The sequence below is a fragment of the Gymnodraco acuticeps genome, unplaced genomic scaffold, assembly GCF_902827175.1.
Source record: "Gymnodraco acuticeps unplaced genomic scaffold, fGymAcu1.1, whole genome shotgun sequence".
NCBI lineage: Eukaryota > Metazoa > Chordata > Actinopteri > Perciformes > Bathydraconidae > Gymnodraco > Gymnodraco acuticeps.
In genome coordinates this window covers 5,124,194-5,136,793 of record NW_022990701.1, presented here as the reverse complement: position 1 = coordinate 5,136,793, position 12,600 = coordinate 5,124,194, and the positions used below count along the sequence as shown (strand labels likewise).

The following is a 12,600-nucleotide window of genomic DNA, read 5'->3' as shown; positions in this document are numbered from 1 at the left end:
AAACTTTCAGAATCTCTTTACACAGAGGGGACACATGTTTATGTATAAAATACATGAAAAAGTGGATTTTGCATAATAGGTGACCTTTAAAAAGAGAAAGATCGATAAGCCTCGGAAATGAAAGGAGCCATAAGATCCGGGTCTCTTCAAAGAGGCCTAATGCCCACGAACCTCCTGTCTGACCCGCAGAGGGGTGCATGTGAGGCGCTAATGAACCCGCCCTGTCATGTCTTCATGCCTCCTGTGGTAAAGGTTTCCTGTGTTGCGTTTAAGAATGTGTGTAAAAACCAACTCCTGCCGCGACCACTAGATTCCTCCTTCTCATCTCTGGAAATGCTGATTGATTCAAAGACTGCACGAACAGCCTGGGGGCGCAAATAAAACCTCTGTCAGTACCGGACACACACGCACACACACGTCTGACACACGTGTCTCTAATTTAGGGGACTGTGCGTCGCTTGGTCATTGACAGAAAAGTGGTTTCCTTTCGGAGGAAATGATGGAGAAGGAAAGTTTCTGACGCTCTCCGTTTAGTTGGGACTATCCGCAGGAAAACAGGGGATCATTTTTCGCTTTTCGGCGTCTGCTCGTCCTCATCATAACGCACACAGACTGTAAATCTGAAGAATCTGTACATGGATTTGGGATTTATCAGGTCTGCGACACTGAAATGTCTCAGGATTGGAAATGCAGCTCCACGCCTGTCTGTTGCTTTTTATTATCACAACAGGTAAGCAAATCTGCCAGACGAGTTTAGTATGTAGGCAACTCTTTTTGTTATGACTGGACTTTGTATTGGACACACTTTTAAGATAAAACTGTTGTTTCTTTTCTGTGACTTTTGCAATAGTGCTGCTGTATTGACAGAAAAAGGTTTGTTGGTGTTTGTTTCAAGCTCAGACTCGTAGGTTTCATCAAAATGTTGAAACGATTAACAAACAAGGGGGAATCTCTTTGATATGTTGTCAACATTTAATTGTTTTCACAAATTTTCTCAAATCTCTCTTAATTTTGCTTTTACCTTTTTTTAATCCCCCAAATTATTTGTATTATTTGTATTTTAAAAGTCTTCAACTAACTAACAACTACTATTTTCTATACTAAATATTCTGCTGATTCTTGTCTCAATTAATCGTTTGTTATATAACATTTCATATATTGATACAGAGAAAAACATATATTTGAGATACTATCAAAAATATTTAGCAATTATATTTCTGTCTATTGACTTTTTTTCTAGCTTTTGACAGCCTCACGTCCATGCATTTCTTTTAAAACTTGAATTTGTATGCCAAAGTGATACCCTCTCTTACCATCACCTTGTTTTTGTTATCTTTCCCCAGATAAAACATTGGCCTCGTTGCACCAACACTGTGGGGGAAATGTCCGCGTGGACAAAGAGCCTGCTGGTCACATCAACCTCACATTACCTGGACTTATTACTGACACCAACCAGTCTGAAAAAACCCTACCACCTTCAAACTGCACTTGGACGATAAATGTTCCTCTGGGTGTGACGGTACTATTAAAGTTAGTATGGTTGGAGAGTGGTTCGAGCATATCAGTGCAATGTGTTTTGAACGAGGAAGACAAAGTCCTCAAGAGCGGGGAGACAGCTCTGCTCTCTCTATGTGACGGAAACAAAGCCAGCTTCACTTGGACAGGAGCAGGACACTCTTCAAATGCATTTCAGCTCTTCTATTATGGTGAGAAACCATTACTCAATTATCTAGTTTGAATTATTGGGTCAGAAAGGCCCCTTTCCTGCACCCTCATCACGAGAATTTGATCTAATTGTTGTAATTACATTTGGGTCAGGCTTTAGAGTTTTAGAGTTATTGTTTTTTGTTGGGGTAATTTTATTGTCTAAATGAGTAAAGGGAAAATATCTGTTACAGAAGAACACTATCTTGATGCTTTGATTGTATAATGTTAAATGATGGAAACCCATTGTGCTTTTAGCTGTAAATCTACGGAAAGTTCTTATCACGCTCGCTGTGGTGTGGGAGAGAGAGATATGTTGTGTTGTGATTTCCACTCTGTCTCTCCTCACCCTGTCCCTCTCTGTTTTGTGTTTGTTCCTGGTCATTCAGTCCAGGAAAATGGGAGGAATTCCTCGGAGGACAACACCAGCCCACATTCAGACCTTTTGAGTTGGTCTGAGTCAGGAACCAGCTTCACAAGCACAGCTCCGATTGGTCAAGATGTGGTGAGCGGAACAGAAGGGGGCAGAGGTCGTCTCTACGAAGGTCTGGAGCAGAGTTATGGGCCTCAGTCTGCGTCTAGTCCCTCCTCTCAGGACCAGGGGCTGCTGCGCCCCACCTCACCCCTGCAGGGACTCACTGTGGCTGGGAGAGGCGATAGGGAAACGCTCCCTCTTCCTGAGGAAGAACCGAACAATGGAGCGGATACATCTGGAGCCGCTCACCTCGCTGATGGCAAAATGTCTGCCAGAGAGTGGACACACCCCTATTTTGAGCAAGCTCTAAGCACAGATACACTGTTTCACACATCACACACACCAGAAAGAAAATTACATTACGAGCTCCCTCGTACAGAGATGGCACTGACACGTAGCTCTGACACTTTGCATGGCACTGATAAACACAAATATACAGCCACATCTAAACTATCTACACCCACACAAGATCATCTACGCTCCAGGGTCCCATCTTTCACCTCCTCCCCCCCTGAGCAACATTCACGAACAACTTGGGAGATTAGCACCATCCCAATCCCACGTGGTGGAGCTGTAAGTGGGGCATCTGTAGAGAAACTACCCCATTCCTGGAGGAGCCAGCGAAGCACAGACAGAATTCACTCTGATTTGACCTCCACTGTCACCTTTGATCCTTTAACATCTTCCACCGACCTTCAGCAGGATGACTCAAGCAGCACACACTCTCACACTGACCCCACTGCGTCATTATCATCCTTACAGGAACCAAGCAGAACTCATTCATCCACCACCCACACAACTGAGCCCGACACCTCTGTTGGTTCTGTGGAGGCTGCTTCATTTCATCTAAACAGTACTGACTCATCTACATCAGCTGTGTCATATGTTACAAGTCAAACGGTTGCGTTCGAGGCCTCCGATACATTTGAAAACACAGAGATGCTTGACAATCTTACTTCTTCCACAGAGAGTAAAACCAACTCTCCACAAAGCACAGAGAGCTTCACACACTCGCCATCTCCTGATACATCCTCCCCATTGACCTGGACAAACAAAGAAGAACAAACAGCGACACAAAGAAATGAAGTAAATACAGAAATGGCTACTAACTCTCTCTCCTCATCGCCTGACTTTACCAAAGTCGAGGATGGGACTTTGGGTTTCACAGATTTTTCTTCTACACCCAGAGAAGATCTGACGTTGAGAGATGTAGTTACTGACACGGAAACGTACACCCTGCCTTCCACTAATGCACTCCTACATGACGACTCGCCCACAAATTCACAGACTCCCGTCCCTGTGTTGTCCTCCAGTACATCCATACACTCATCAACACCTTCAAACACCCTCCAAACACACACTACATTTCCTGTTAGTTCACATTCAACACACACACCCCTGTCTTTGCCCTCCATTACCACTGACTCCGCTGCACACACACTCCTCATCAACCACAAAACCACGCCTATACCCTCACAAACATCTTCACACACAACTCATGCACAGAACCAGCCTTTACCGTCTTCCACTGATGTCCCAGTCACACATAAACAGCTTAACAACTACCTTACTACTACCCAAACTTCTCTGGTCTCACTCACAACTGTAAAAGCAGATGATGGAAAAGAGAGGTAGAAGTACAGAATGAGTCTTGGCAGTGGGTTTACAGCAGCACAACTACACAAACTCCCACAACTCAAGCTCCATCCTGGACAGCACCATATGACAGCAAGGAAAACCATGTGGTATTCACACCTTCTGTTTTAACCTCCGTGCCCAATTTAAGCTCCACAACCAGTCGGACACCCAAGTTCTACATTGTGCCGGACCAACCTGCAGCCATCAAAGGTATGATAAAGATTTGTGTGGGATTTATAGACTAGTTAGGATGTTTTGAAGCGGGGATTTATGAGTTACTTATTCATGGTCAATGTTGGCCAGTAACGGATTACAAAAAAGTAACTATTATCAGCCAAGATTGCATTTGACAAGATCTGATTTTGATTTCTTGATGAGAGTTTGATTATGTCTTGAAACTATAGCAACATTATTCTCTTGTGCTGCAAAAGCAAAGTATGCAATGTCACTTTTCATATTGAAAATACGGCAGTGATGCACTGTGGTAGCTTACCTGGTAGAGTGGGAATTTATCACTGTATCTCTTGTTTGAAAACCCTTTAGCTGCATGTGATCCTCTCTCTCGCCCTTTCTTGTCGGTTTTATCATTGAAGGCAAAAAAATCCCCCCAAAAGTTTTTTGTTTTTTTTAAAACCTTCAGGGTTCAAGTTCAGATTGACAAAAGTCACATCATCTGTACATAATGACCATCAGTTAGTACCAAATACAATCCCACTTCAAAACATCCAAACTATCTAGTAAATAATATGTTTTGGTGTCTACATTTGTTGTCATTTTGTTTGTTGCTTGTTATGTCCAGTCGAGTCGATTGAGCTGCTGCTTCAGATCCTTGTAGAAGATTCCAGATCGGCTTTTACTTCTGGTTTGGAGGAAGACACAGCTGCCTGGGTGAGACTTATTCACACACACACCAGCAGGCATAAAACCACAAATGAATCCATAAGACAGCTTTAGAGTCGTCTTTAGTAGCTGCTACAAAGTTATCCCTCCCTGTTTTGTCCAGGTGGATCCATACCTACGGAAAGTCCCGGGGTTCAGCAGGCTGCTGGGAGTCTGGAGTAGGTGAGGTGTTTAAGAGGGCACATGTACTTAAACTAAACTGCATTTAGTCCTAGTGTGTGCCTATGTATAAGCATTGAATTCAAGTCACAAGTTTTAACCACATTGACATTTTAACACCCTATAAATCAGTTGCTTATTTACACATCCAAAATATGTGTAACTTCCTTAATTTAATGTCTTGTTCCTGTAAATCAAATTAATTCCTCTTTTAGCTCCTAATTCCTAAGGAGAGAAATATTTAGTTGGCAGCTATCTGCCGTTCAAACATACTGTACATCCAGAACAGCAATTAGTGTCGTAAAACAACCTTCAGGGTTTCTCAGAGATGGAAAGGTTTTACATTTTCTGAAAATTGGATGACTCCAATACAGTGGAAACCCACGAGAGGCACAAACTGTGGTGAGGTTGTGTAAAAAGAGGTGCTGAAGGTGAATGTGTTGCTGTTTTAGTGGCCATGCAGTGCAGAGTGTGGTGGAGTTTGAAACCAGCGGAGCTCTGCAGTGGCTCGGCATGACAGGACCCTCATCACTGTTGGAACGAACAGGACTATCTGAAGCTCTCAGCGAGGGGAGGACCTTCAGATCATCCAAGATTACCAACATCACACTGGGAGGTAAGCCTGGGTTGAGATGCCCACATACACTTTAAAGAGGCATGTTTATGCTTTTTGGGGGTTTTCCCTTTCTTGTCGAGTGTTCTATAGGTTTTTGTGCATGCAAATGGTCTGCAAAGGATAAAGCCCCAAAGTTCCCTCTTGAGGAAGTTCCAGTCTCTCTAAGCGGTTGACCAATCACAACAGAGCCGGCTGGCTATCCAATCAGAGCAGACTGGGCTCTGTTTTCAGACATAGGGTGAAAAGAGGGGCTGCAGCACAGGCATTATGAGTAGAATAAAGACCTTTTTGAACAATAGAGCATGTATACTCATGTCACAGTAGAGGCACAAAATACAAATATGAACCTGAAAATGAGCATAGTAGGGTCCCTTTTAACAAAGATGGCTAACCCTTAGGCCGCCCTGTGCATGTTGTTCACCTTTCTTCCTTGGCTTTCCTTTTATTTTTTTACTTTGACTCTTTTAATTTGAAAACATTTGATAATGTTGCTCTGTTAATGAAGGTTAAAAGTCCAGGTTAGCAGTCGGTCACAGTATATTCATTTATCTGAGAAGAAATTCCACCCTTAACATGCTTATTTAATTACCCCAGTTACAGATGGACTCATGTAAACATCGTAACTCGGTTAGGCTCGCAGTCCAGTTCTGAGAAATCTGATTAACATGTCTGGCTCATTGGTATTACTATGTAACTTGTTATTTTGGCATGTTATCATCTTACTGTACTCATTTTACATGTATTTATATGTTTGCAAACCTGTTCCGAGTCTTTGTGGATTGCTTTACTTTTTTTTTAAAAGGTGGACTTCATATTTAAGACAATTTTTTTTTTTTAGATTTACCTCCTTAGTAGCTTATGTATTGAAATTGGCTTACTCTTGCTCCCTTTTCAGACTGTTCAGGACACGATTACCTCTGTCCTTAGACAGTTGCATTGCATAGGTGAAATCCCCCAAAACTAATGTGGGAAAACTAGAAGTCATTATAGTCTTCGTTAATGAATCCAACACTGCCACATAAAGGGGAGGGAAGCACTGAGACTGACTAACACAATGTTGTTTTTATGTAGATATATAATGAAAATGTGGTAAACATCCGCCTCACTGTTTAACACAGGTCTGCAGGGTGATGTGTGTGACTGGTTACTACAATGTCCAGCAGGCTACAAGTGTGTGATTCAGCCTGGCACCTCAAACTATAGCTGTTCTTCAGTCTGCCACTTCGACTACTGCCACCACCACGGAATCTGTACTCACCACCCGGGACAACTTCCAGTTTGCCGGTAGGAGCACATAGAGGCACTCAATCATGTTGTATCTTTCCGTCTATCCAATAATGTTTTGTGCATGTAATTATCCTTTTCCTTGTGTGTCAGCTGCCTCGTAGGAGTGGACTTTTGGTACATGGGTCAGAGGTGTGATCTGAGGATGACTCGAGCACGTCTCGTGGGCGTATGTCTTGCCATCTTATTCGTCATGGTAACGATGATTGGTATTCTGGCTCTCGTTGCAGTGCGGCGCTACAGAGCCATTCTGATCCAGGCCAAAGTGGATCAGACTCGGAGCAGGTATGCCCACATATAATTACTGTGTTTGTGTTAGTGTGTGGTGAACAGTCCCTAAATTACCAAAGGAAAGAATCAATAAATATATTCTAAGGATAATATTATTAACAATAACAATGATATTTACTTTAAAAAAGCAGTTTGGAAAGCGCTGTGACAGCTGTTGCCGGTTTCCATAGACATTGCATGGCAGCTACGCCGCAGGCACTAACTCTCCCTCTGCTCTGATGTGTTTTCAGTGTAAGGCCAGACAAAAACAAGACAAAATTAGGCGTAGTTAAAGTAAACAGATCCAAAAAAAAAACAAGTCTATAAAAAGACAAAGAATAAAAGCAATAAAAATACCACATCACATAAAAGCAAGGCTATACAAATGGGAAGAACATACCACACACACACACACACACACGTTTGTTAAACATAGACGACAATACCACAATAGACACTTTGGAGATAAATCATGTGTTGTGACACTTAATATAGTATATGGCCATAATTGCATAAACATAAATTGTAATTGCAGTTGTGTCCACTAGGTGTCATAGTCTGGCTGCAGAACCACAGACTGTGATGAACGTTTTGCTGAAGACTTTGGAAAATGTTGAGACATCCAGACTTAATCCAAATGCTGCTGTCAGCCCTCATTTTGTACCATGATGCATTCACTGTCATCACGTCAAGTCTGTTAGGGTGCTGGGCCAGGAAGGGATACATGTGATTTTGACCTGGAAAACTATTCTTCTAAACCATTTCTTTTGTGCCGCCTGAAATTTGCAGTTTAAGTTAATTTATCGCATTAAATTAGGGCACAACATTCAACATTGGTGCAGTGTCCAAATCAGAGTAGGTAGATGTATGTGTCAACATTGAAATACAATTCTGAGTTTACTACTGTTGGGCTGCAGACATACCGACATCGTCTTTGTTATGTTCAGATCCTTGTCGCAAATAAATGTGAATTAATGCAAAATTATATTGCAAATAATACAATTGCAGTTAGACCTTTTTTTCAAACTGTTGAGGCCTACATCAAATACATTTAAATCAAATATAAAAATGTTGGCCTATGAAATGTACATAGTTGACTGGATTGGACATTTTTGTGTCCCTTGATAGCCCTGTGTGGACTTGATAAATTGGAGGTATAAAAGCGTTTTTGAAGAGTTGACTTCGGGTTTCAGCCTTGTGTTGTGTAAAGACACTTATGTTGTCATCTGAGTGGGGCTGCATGGGCGTTTTGTTTACCTGAACTGAGATACTTTACTACGTCCTATTACTGAGATTAACGTCTAATAGTGGGTACAGATTTAGACGGAGAGAGTTCAGACTCTGTGAGGTTAAGCCTTAAATCAACAGTATCTCATTAACAGTAGGGAGAGAGCTTCCTATCCAGAGAAAGTTTGACCCTTCGATCTGAGCTTTACTTCCTCCAGCAGCTCCAGTCGGAGAGCACATTCAGCTGACTGTCGTTTGAACATCTCCCCAACATTGATTCTATTTTTTTCTTCAACACTTTATTGAGTCATATACTAGAAATCAATGAAACAACCCACCAATTAGACTGTTGACCCTCAATTGTCTCTCAATAGATGAACATGTGTCACTGGGCTGTGCGTAGAGACGTATTGGATGGTTTTTAGCAATAAAAGTATTTTTCTTCCAAAGTGAAGGTGATGTTTGACCATGTAATGGTCGAGGCGGGACTTGAGACAGTTAATCGTCTTGGATGTGACAACGCTTTCTGGCAGATCATTCCACAAGTCAACCACACGCAGGCTGAAAAAGATGCAGCGGATAGCCAGTCTTGAGTTGTTTCTTCAACTTGAGGCAGTGTCCACGAGTCCTGGTGTTATAATCCCGTTGTAATGGGCATGATGTTTTGTAGATGTTGTCATGGTGGACACAGTAGCATTACATGGTACTCAGATCTTTTAAAGTAGTAATACCAGTTCAGAAATACTCTGTTGCAAGTAAAGGACCTGCATTCAAAATATCTCAAGTATATTATATAATATATATATAATTAAAAGTATGAAAGTATTAGCATTAAAATATACTTAAAGTAGTCAAAGTAATTTTTCTACACAACAACCTGTTTTATAGTAATATATGATATTGGGGTATGATTGATGTGTTCATCATTTTAATGTTATAGTTGTTTTTTAACATACTGACAGGTATTTTTTTAATTCTAACAAGTGGTCAATAAAGTGTATTTTAATCTTTTTAAATGATATCTTGTATTGTCAATCATCTTTTCAATGTAACTAAAGTTATCAAGTAAATGTAATGGTAGTTTCCTCAGAAGGAGTAGCTGTATAAAGAAGCAAGAAAATGGAAATACTAAAGCAAAAAGTTCCCAAAAATGACTACAGTACTGAGTAAATGTACTTAGTTGCTGTCCAACACTGTATAAGTATGACAAATGTTTGTTTTACTTAAACCCAGATCAAATTGAAGCAGAAACAATAAATGAATACAATATATAAGTGTACCCTATAATATTAATCTTATTATTTTTGTATGCAGCTATCGCAGGTTCAACCATTTTGACGAGCTGTCAGGGCGGTTCTGGTTGCGCTCTTGGGCCGGATCAGCTGACTCACTGGATAATCCCGCTTTCACACGCTCCAATGAGCTGCTGCACCTGCGGGCGCTCGACCGCCCCTGCTGTTACCACGACGACACGCTGTCCCTGGCCTCCACCTCTGCCAGCCATGGGACACGCATCAATACAATCTACCCACACAGGTACACACACACACACACACACACACACACACACACACACACACACACACACACACACACACACACACACACACACACACACACTCTCTCTCTCTCTCTCTCTCTCTCTCTCTCTCTCTCTCTCTCTCTCTCTCACACACAGACAAAGTCAAATATCACACTTGAATGGTCCATATACCTTAACAGTATCACAAAGTTATGGATTATGCTGGAATAAAAGGTCTGTCTGTCCTCCTCAAACTGATCTAAATGTCTTACAATAAAAACCTGTTATTTTAGTTCAAGTAATGGTGCGCTAGATTTCATTGCCTGTTATGGGATGTTGCCCCTTTTTAAGCATTAGTAATCATTGTGATTCTCCAACAAGAGCTGTCATTAATTGCCTTTTTATCCAGTTTAAAATCACATTTCTGCGATACACTTTTTAGATCTTGATTGTTTCTACCTATCTGTCTGTTAGGTTTGTTGTCTTTAGTGAAACCATGCCGAAGATATTTCTAGAAAACCCAAATTAGACATAAAGAAAAACTGATCAGGATGTAAAATAGCATTTGTAAACGTAAGCACTTTTAAAGTAATATGTGTAATGCCAGGTCAATTGCTTAAAATAAATAGAGGGCAACATTTCACCCCTTCAACCGAGTCCAGACAACTTAAATGTGCATTCACAAGTAATTAATTTAGCATTGACACCATTTGAATATGGAATCATTCATATAGCACCTTTCTAGTCCTCTCAAAGCGCTTTTACACTACACGCCAACATTAACCCACTCATACACTGATGGCAGGGCTGCCACAGTACCAAACTGCTCTACTGATCTAATGCTCATAGACACACTCACACACCTTTTGAGACAATTTGGGGTTCAGCATCTGGCACAAGGACACAGGTATAATATACAACGATAATCTATAGTTAACAATGTTCTAGGATGTATAGAAATCTGATTTTAAAATGAAATATAAAGATGGAAATATTGACACACAAAGCATACAAATTATGTTTTGTCTGTGTATTCCCTGTAGCTCTCAGTATGGTTGGAGAGGAAGTGAGATGAGCATGGGGGATGGGGTGTTGGACTCGGGTAAGGCCAGTGACCTCTCTGTGTGTAGCTGGCCTGTGGAGCCCATCCAGTGGACTCCATTCCCACTTCTGCAGCAGCTGGCCTCCCACAGGACGCCCGCAGTGAGTGTTTCACTTTGTTTGTGAAACATAGAGATAGAGATGTGTAATTCAATATATTTAATGATGTGTTGTTTTCACCAGGTGAGAGTGTCAAGGCCGCGGTCCTACTGTGAGGGCATGGAGCTGGTGGACCTGGGGAAGAGCTGGACTGCTTGACAGCATAATGAAGAAACAACTCAAATGTTGACACTTGACACTGGTATTTTGCAGCTCATTCTTGCATATTAGGTCTTAAATGTTGTAAAGGTTCTTGTTGTGTTGAGAAAAACGTTCAAAAGAATAAGTGTATATGTGTATATAAGTGTATATTTCGTCAGATTGTTACCTGCTAAATGTTTACTACCAGTTTGAAGCGGCAAGCTGTTTCCTATATGCAAACTCTGATAAGATGTCTAATTGTCTATGGTGCAGAGTCTTATACAATGCTTTAATAAACACAAATCTTACTCAGGGCAACAATAAATGTGTTATTTGTTTTTTTGGCAGTTAAAATGTCCGTTCTTTTGCATTTAAACATACTGTGCTTTCTACTCTGAGGTCATTGCATGACAAAGATTTTTATTCGTGAAGTACAAACATGTACACATTTTTCAAGCACAAGGGCAGTGGAAGTGCTCTATACAATGCATTAAAAACATTTCACAGATAGTAAAGTATAAACCATTCAAACGCAAATAAAGAATACAAAATATTTAAATTAAATATTTGTACTCAAAATATATACAAGTTTGTTCTCGGCGGACATTGATTAAGTGTACTACTAACCCAGGTTGTTCTTTGTACATCGTTTAATAATTCAGTTTTAAAGTACACTCGGAACTAAGGTGTGGCCCACATTATTACTGAACCTAATCATGGTGCCCTGTCTGATAATTGATCATGCTAATTTAATCATATTCTGATAAAGCAAATAAAAAATAAACAAATTACACTAGTTGAAATAAATCTATTTTTAAAAGGGGTATGGGAAAATGATTTGATCTTATATACTCTATTGTTATAAATGACCTATGGGAGAGAATATTTTGCTTATAATGGCCAATGTTTTTCCTCTGGCTCCCGAGCTGGCCATGGTTCAACCTCCATGTTGTACATAATAAATAAATGATGATACTCCACGATTAGTTTGAACTCTGGTAATGGGTGAACAGAATATCAAATCAAACGAGAGGGCTTATATGTTTAAAGACATGAAGGGGTCTATGTGGGCCTAAACCACTGTAAAGTCTTTGTAAATTCAACTTAATTAAATAACACACTGCTTAATCAGAGGCCGGGGAATTAGTTTGATGTGTGAACTTGTATTTGTCAGTCTGGAACTTGTATCTTCTAATATTACTTGACAAAGTATTACACATACCTTTGTTCCTCTCTCTGACTCACTTGAGCACACTCACACACACACACACACACACACACACTTACTCACACAAGCCACACCTCTTGATGCTGTGTGTGAACCTCTGCTGGAATGTGATGCCATAAATGACCGGGACAAACTGGTAGAGAGTGAAACAGGCAAATACTGCATTGCACTCCTATAATTGGCATTGTCCTCGGAAATAAATAAGGAAATGAATGAAACGGGTAGAGGGGAAATGT

At 40.7% G+C, this 12,600-nt stretch overlaps 1 protein-coding gene across 1 annotated transcript; it reads left to right on the top strand.

The window, feature by feature from the left end:
- Nucleotides 1-687: 687 nt before the first annotated feature.
- On the top strand, nt 688-11,454 carry si:ch211-14k19.8. Its single transcript, XM_034231396.1, has 12 exons — nt 688-730; nt 1,344-1,511; nt 2,094-2,457; nt 3,849-4,027; nt 4,617-4,705; nt 4,821-4,879; nt 5,329-5,492; nt 6,611-6,776; nt 6,870-7,061; nt 9,588-9,809; nt 10,839-10,998; nt 11,080-11,454. Exons 1-12 carry the CDS (start codon nt 688-690, stop codon nt 11,152-11,154), a joined length of 1,881 nt encoding a protein of 626 aa, XP_034087287.1. The 3' UTR covers nt 11,155-11,454.
- Nucleotides 11,455-12,600: the final 1,146 nt, after the last annotated feature.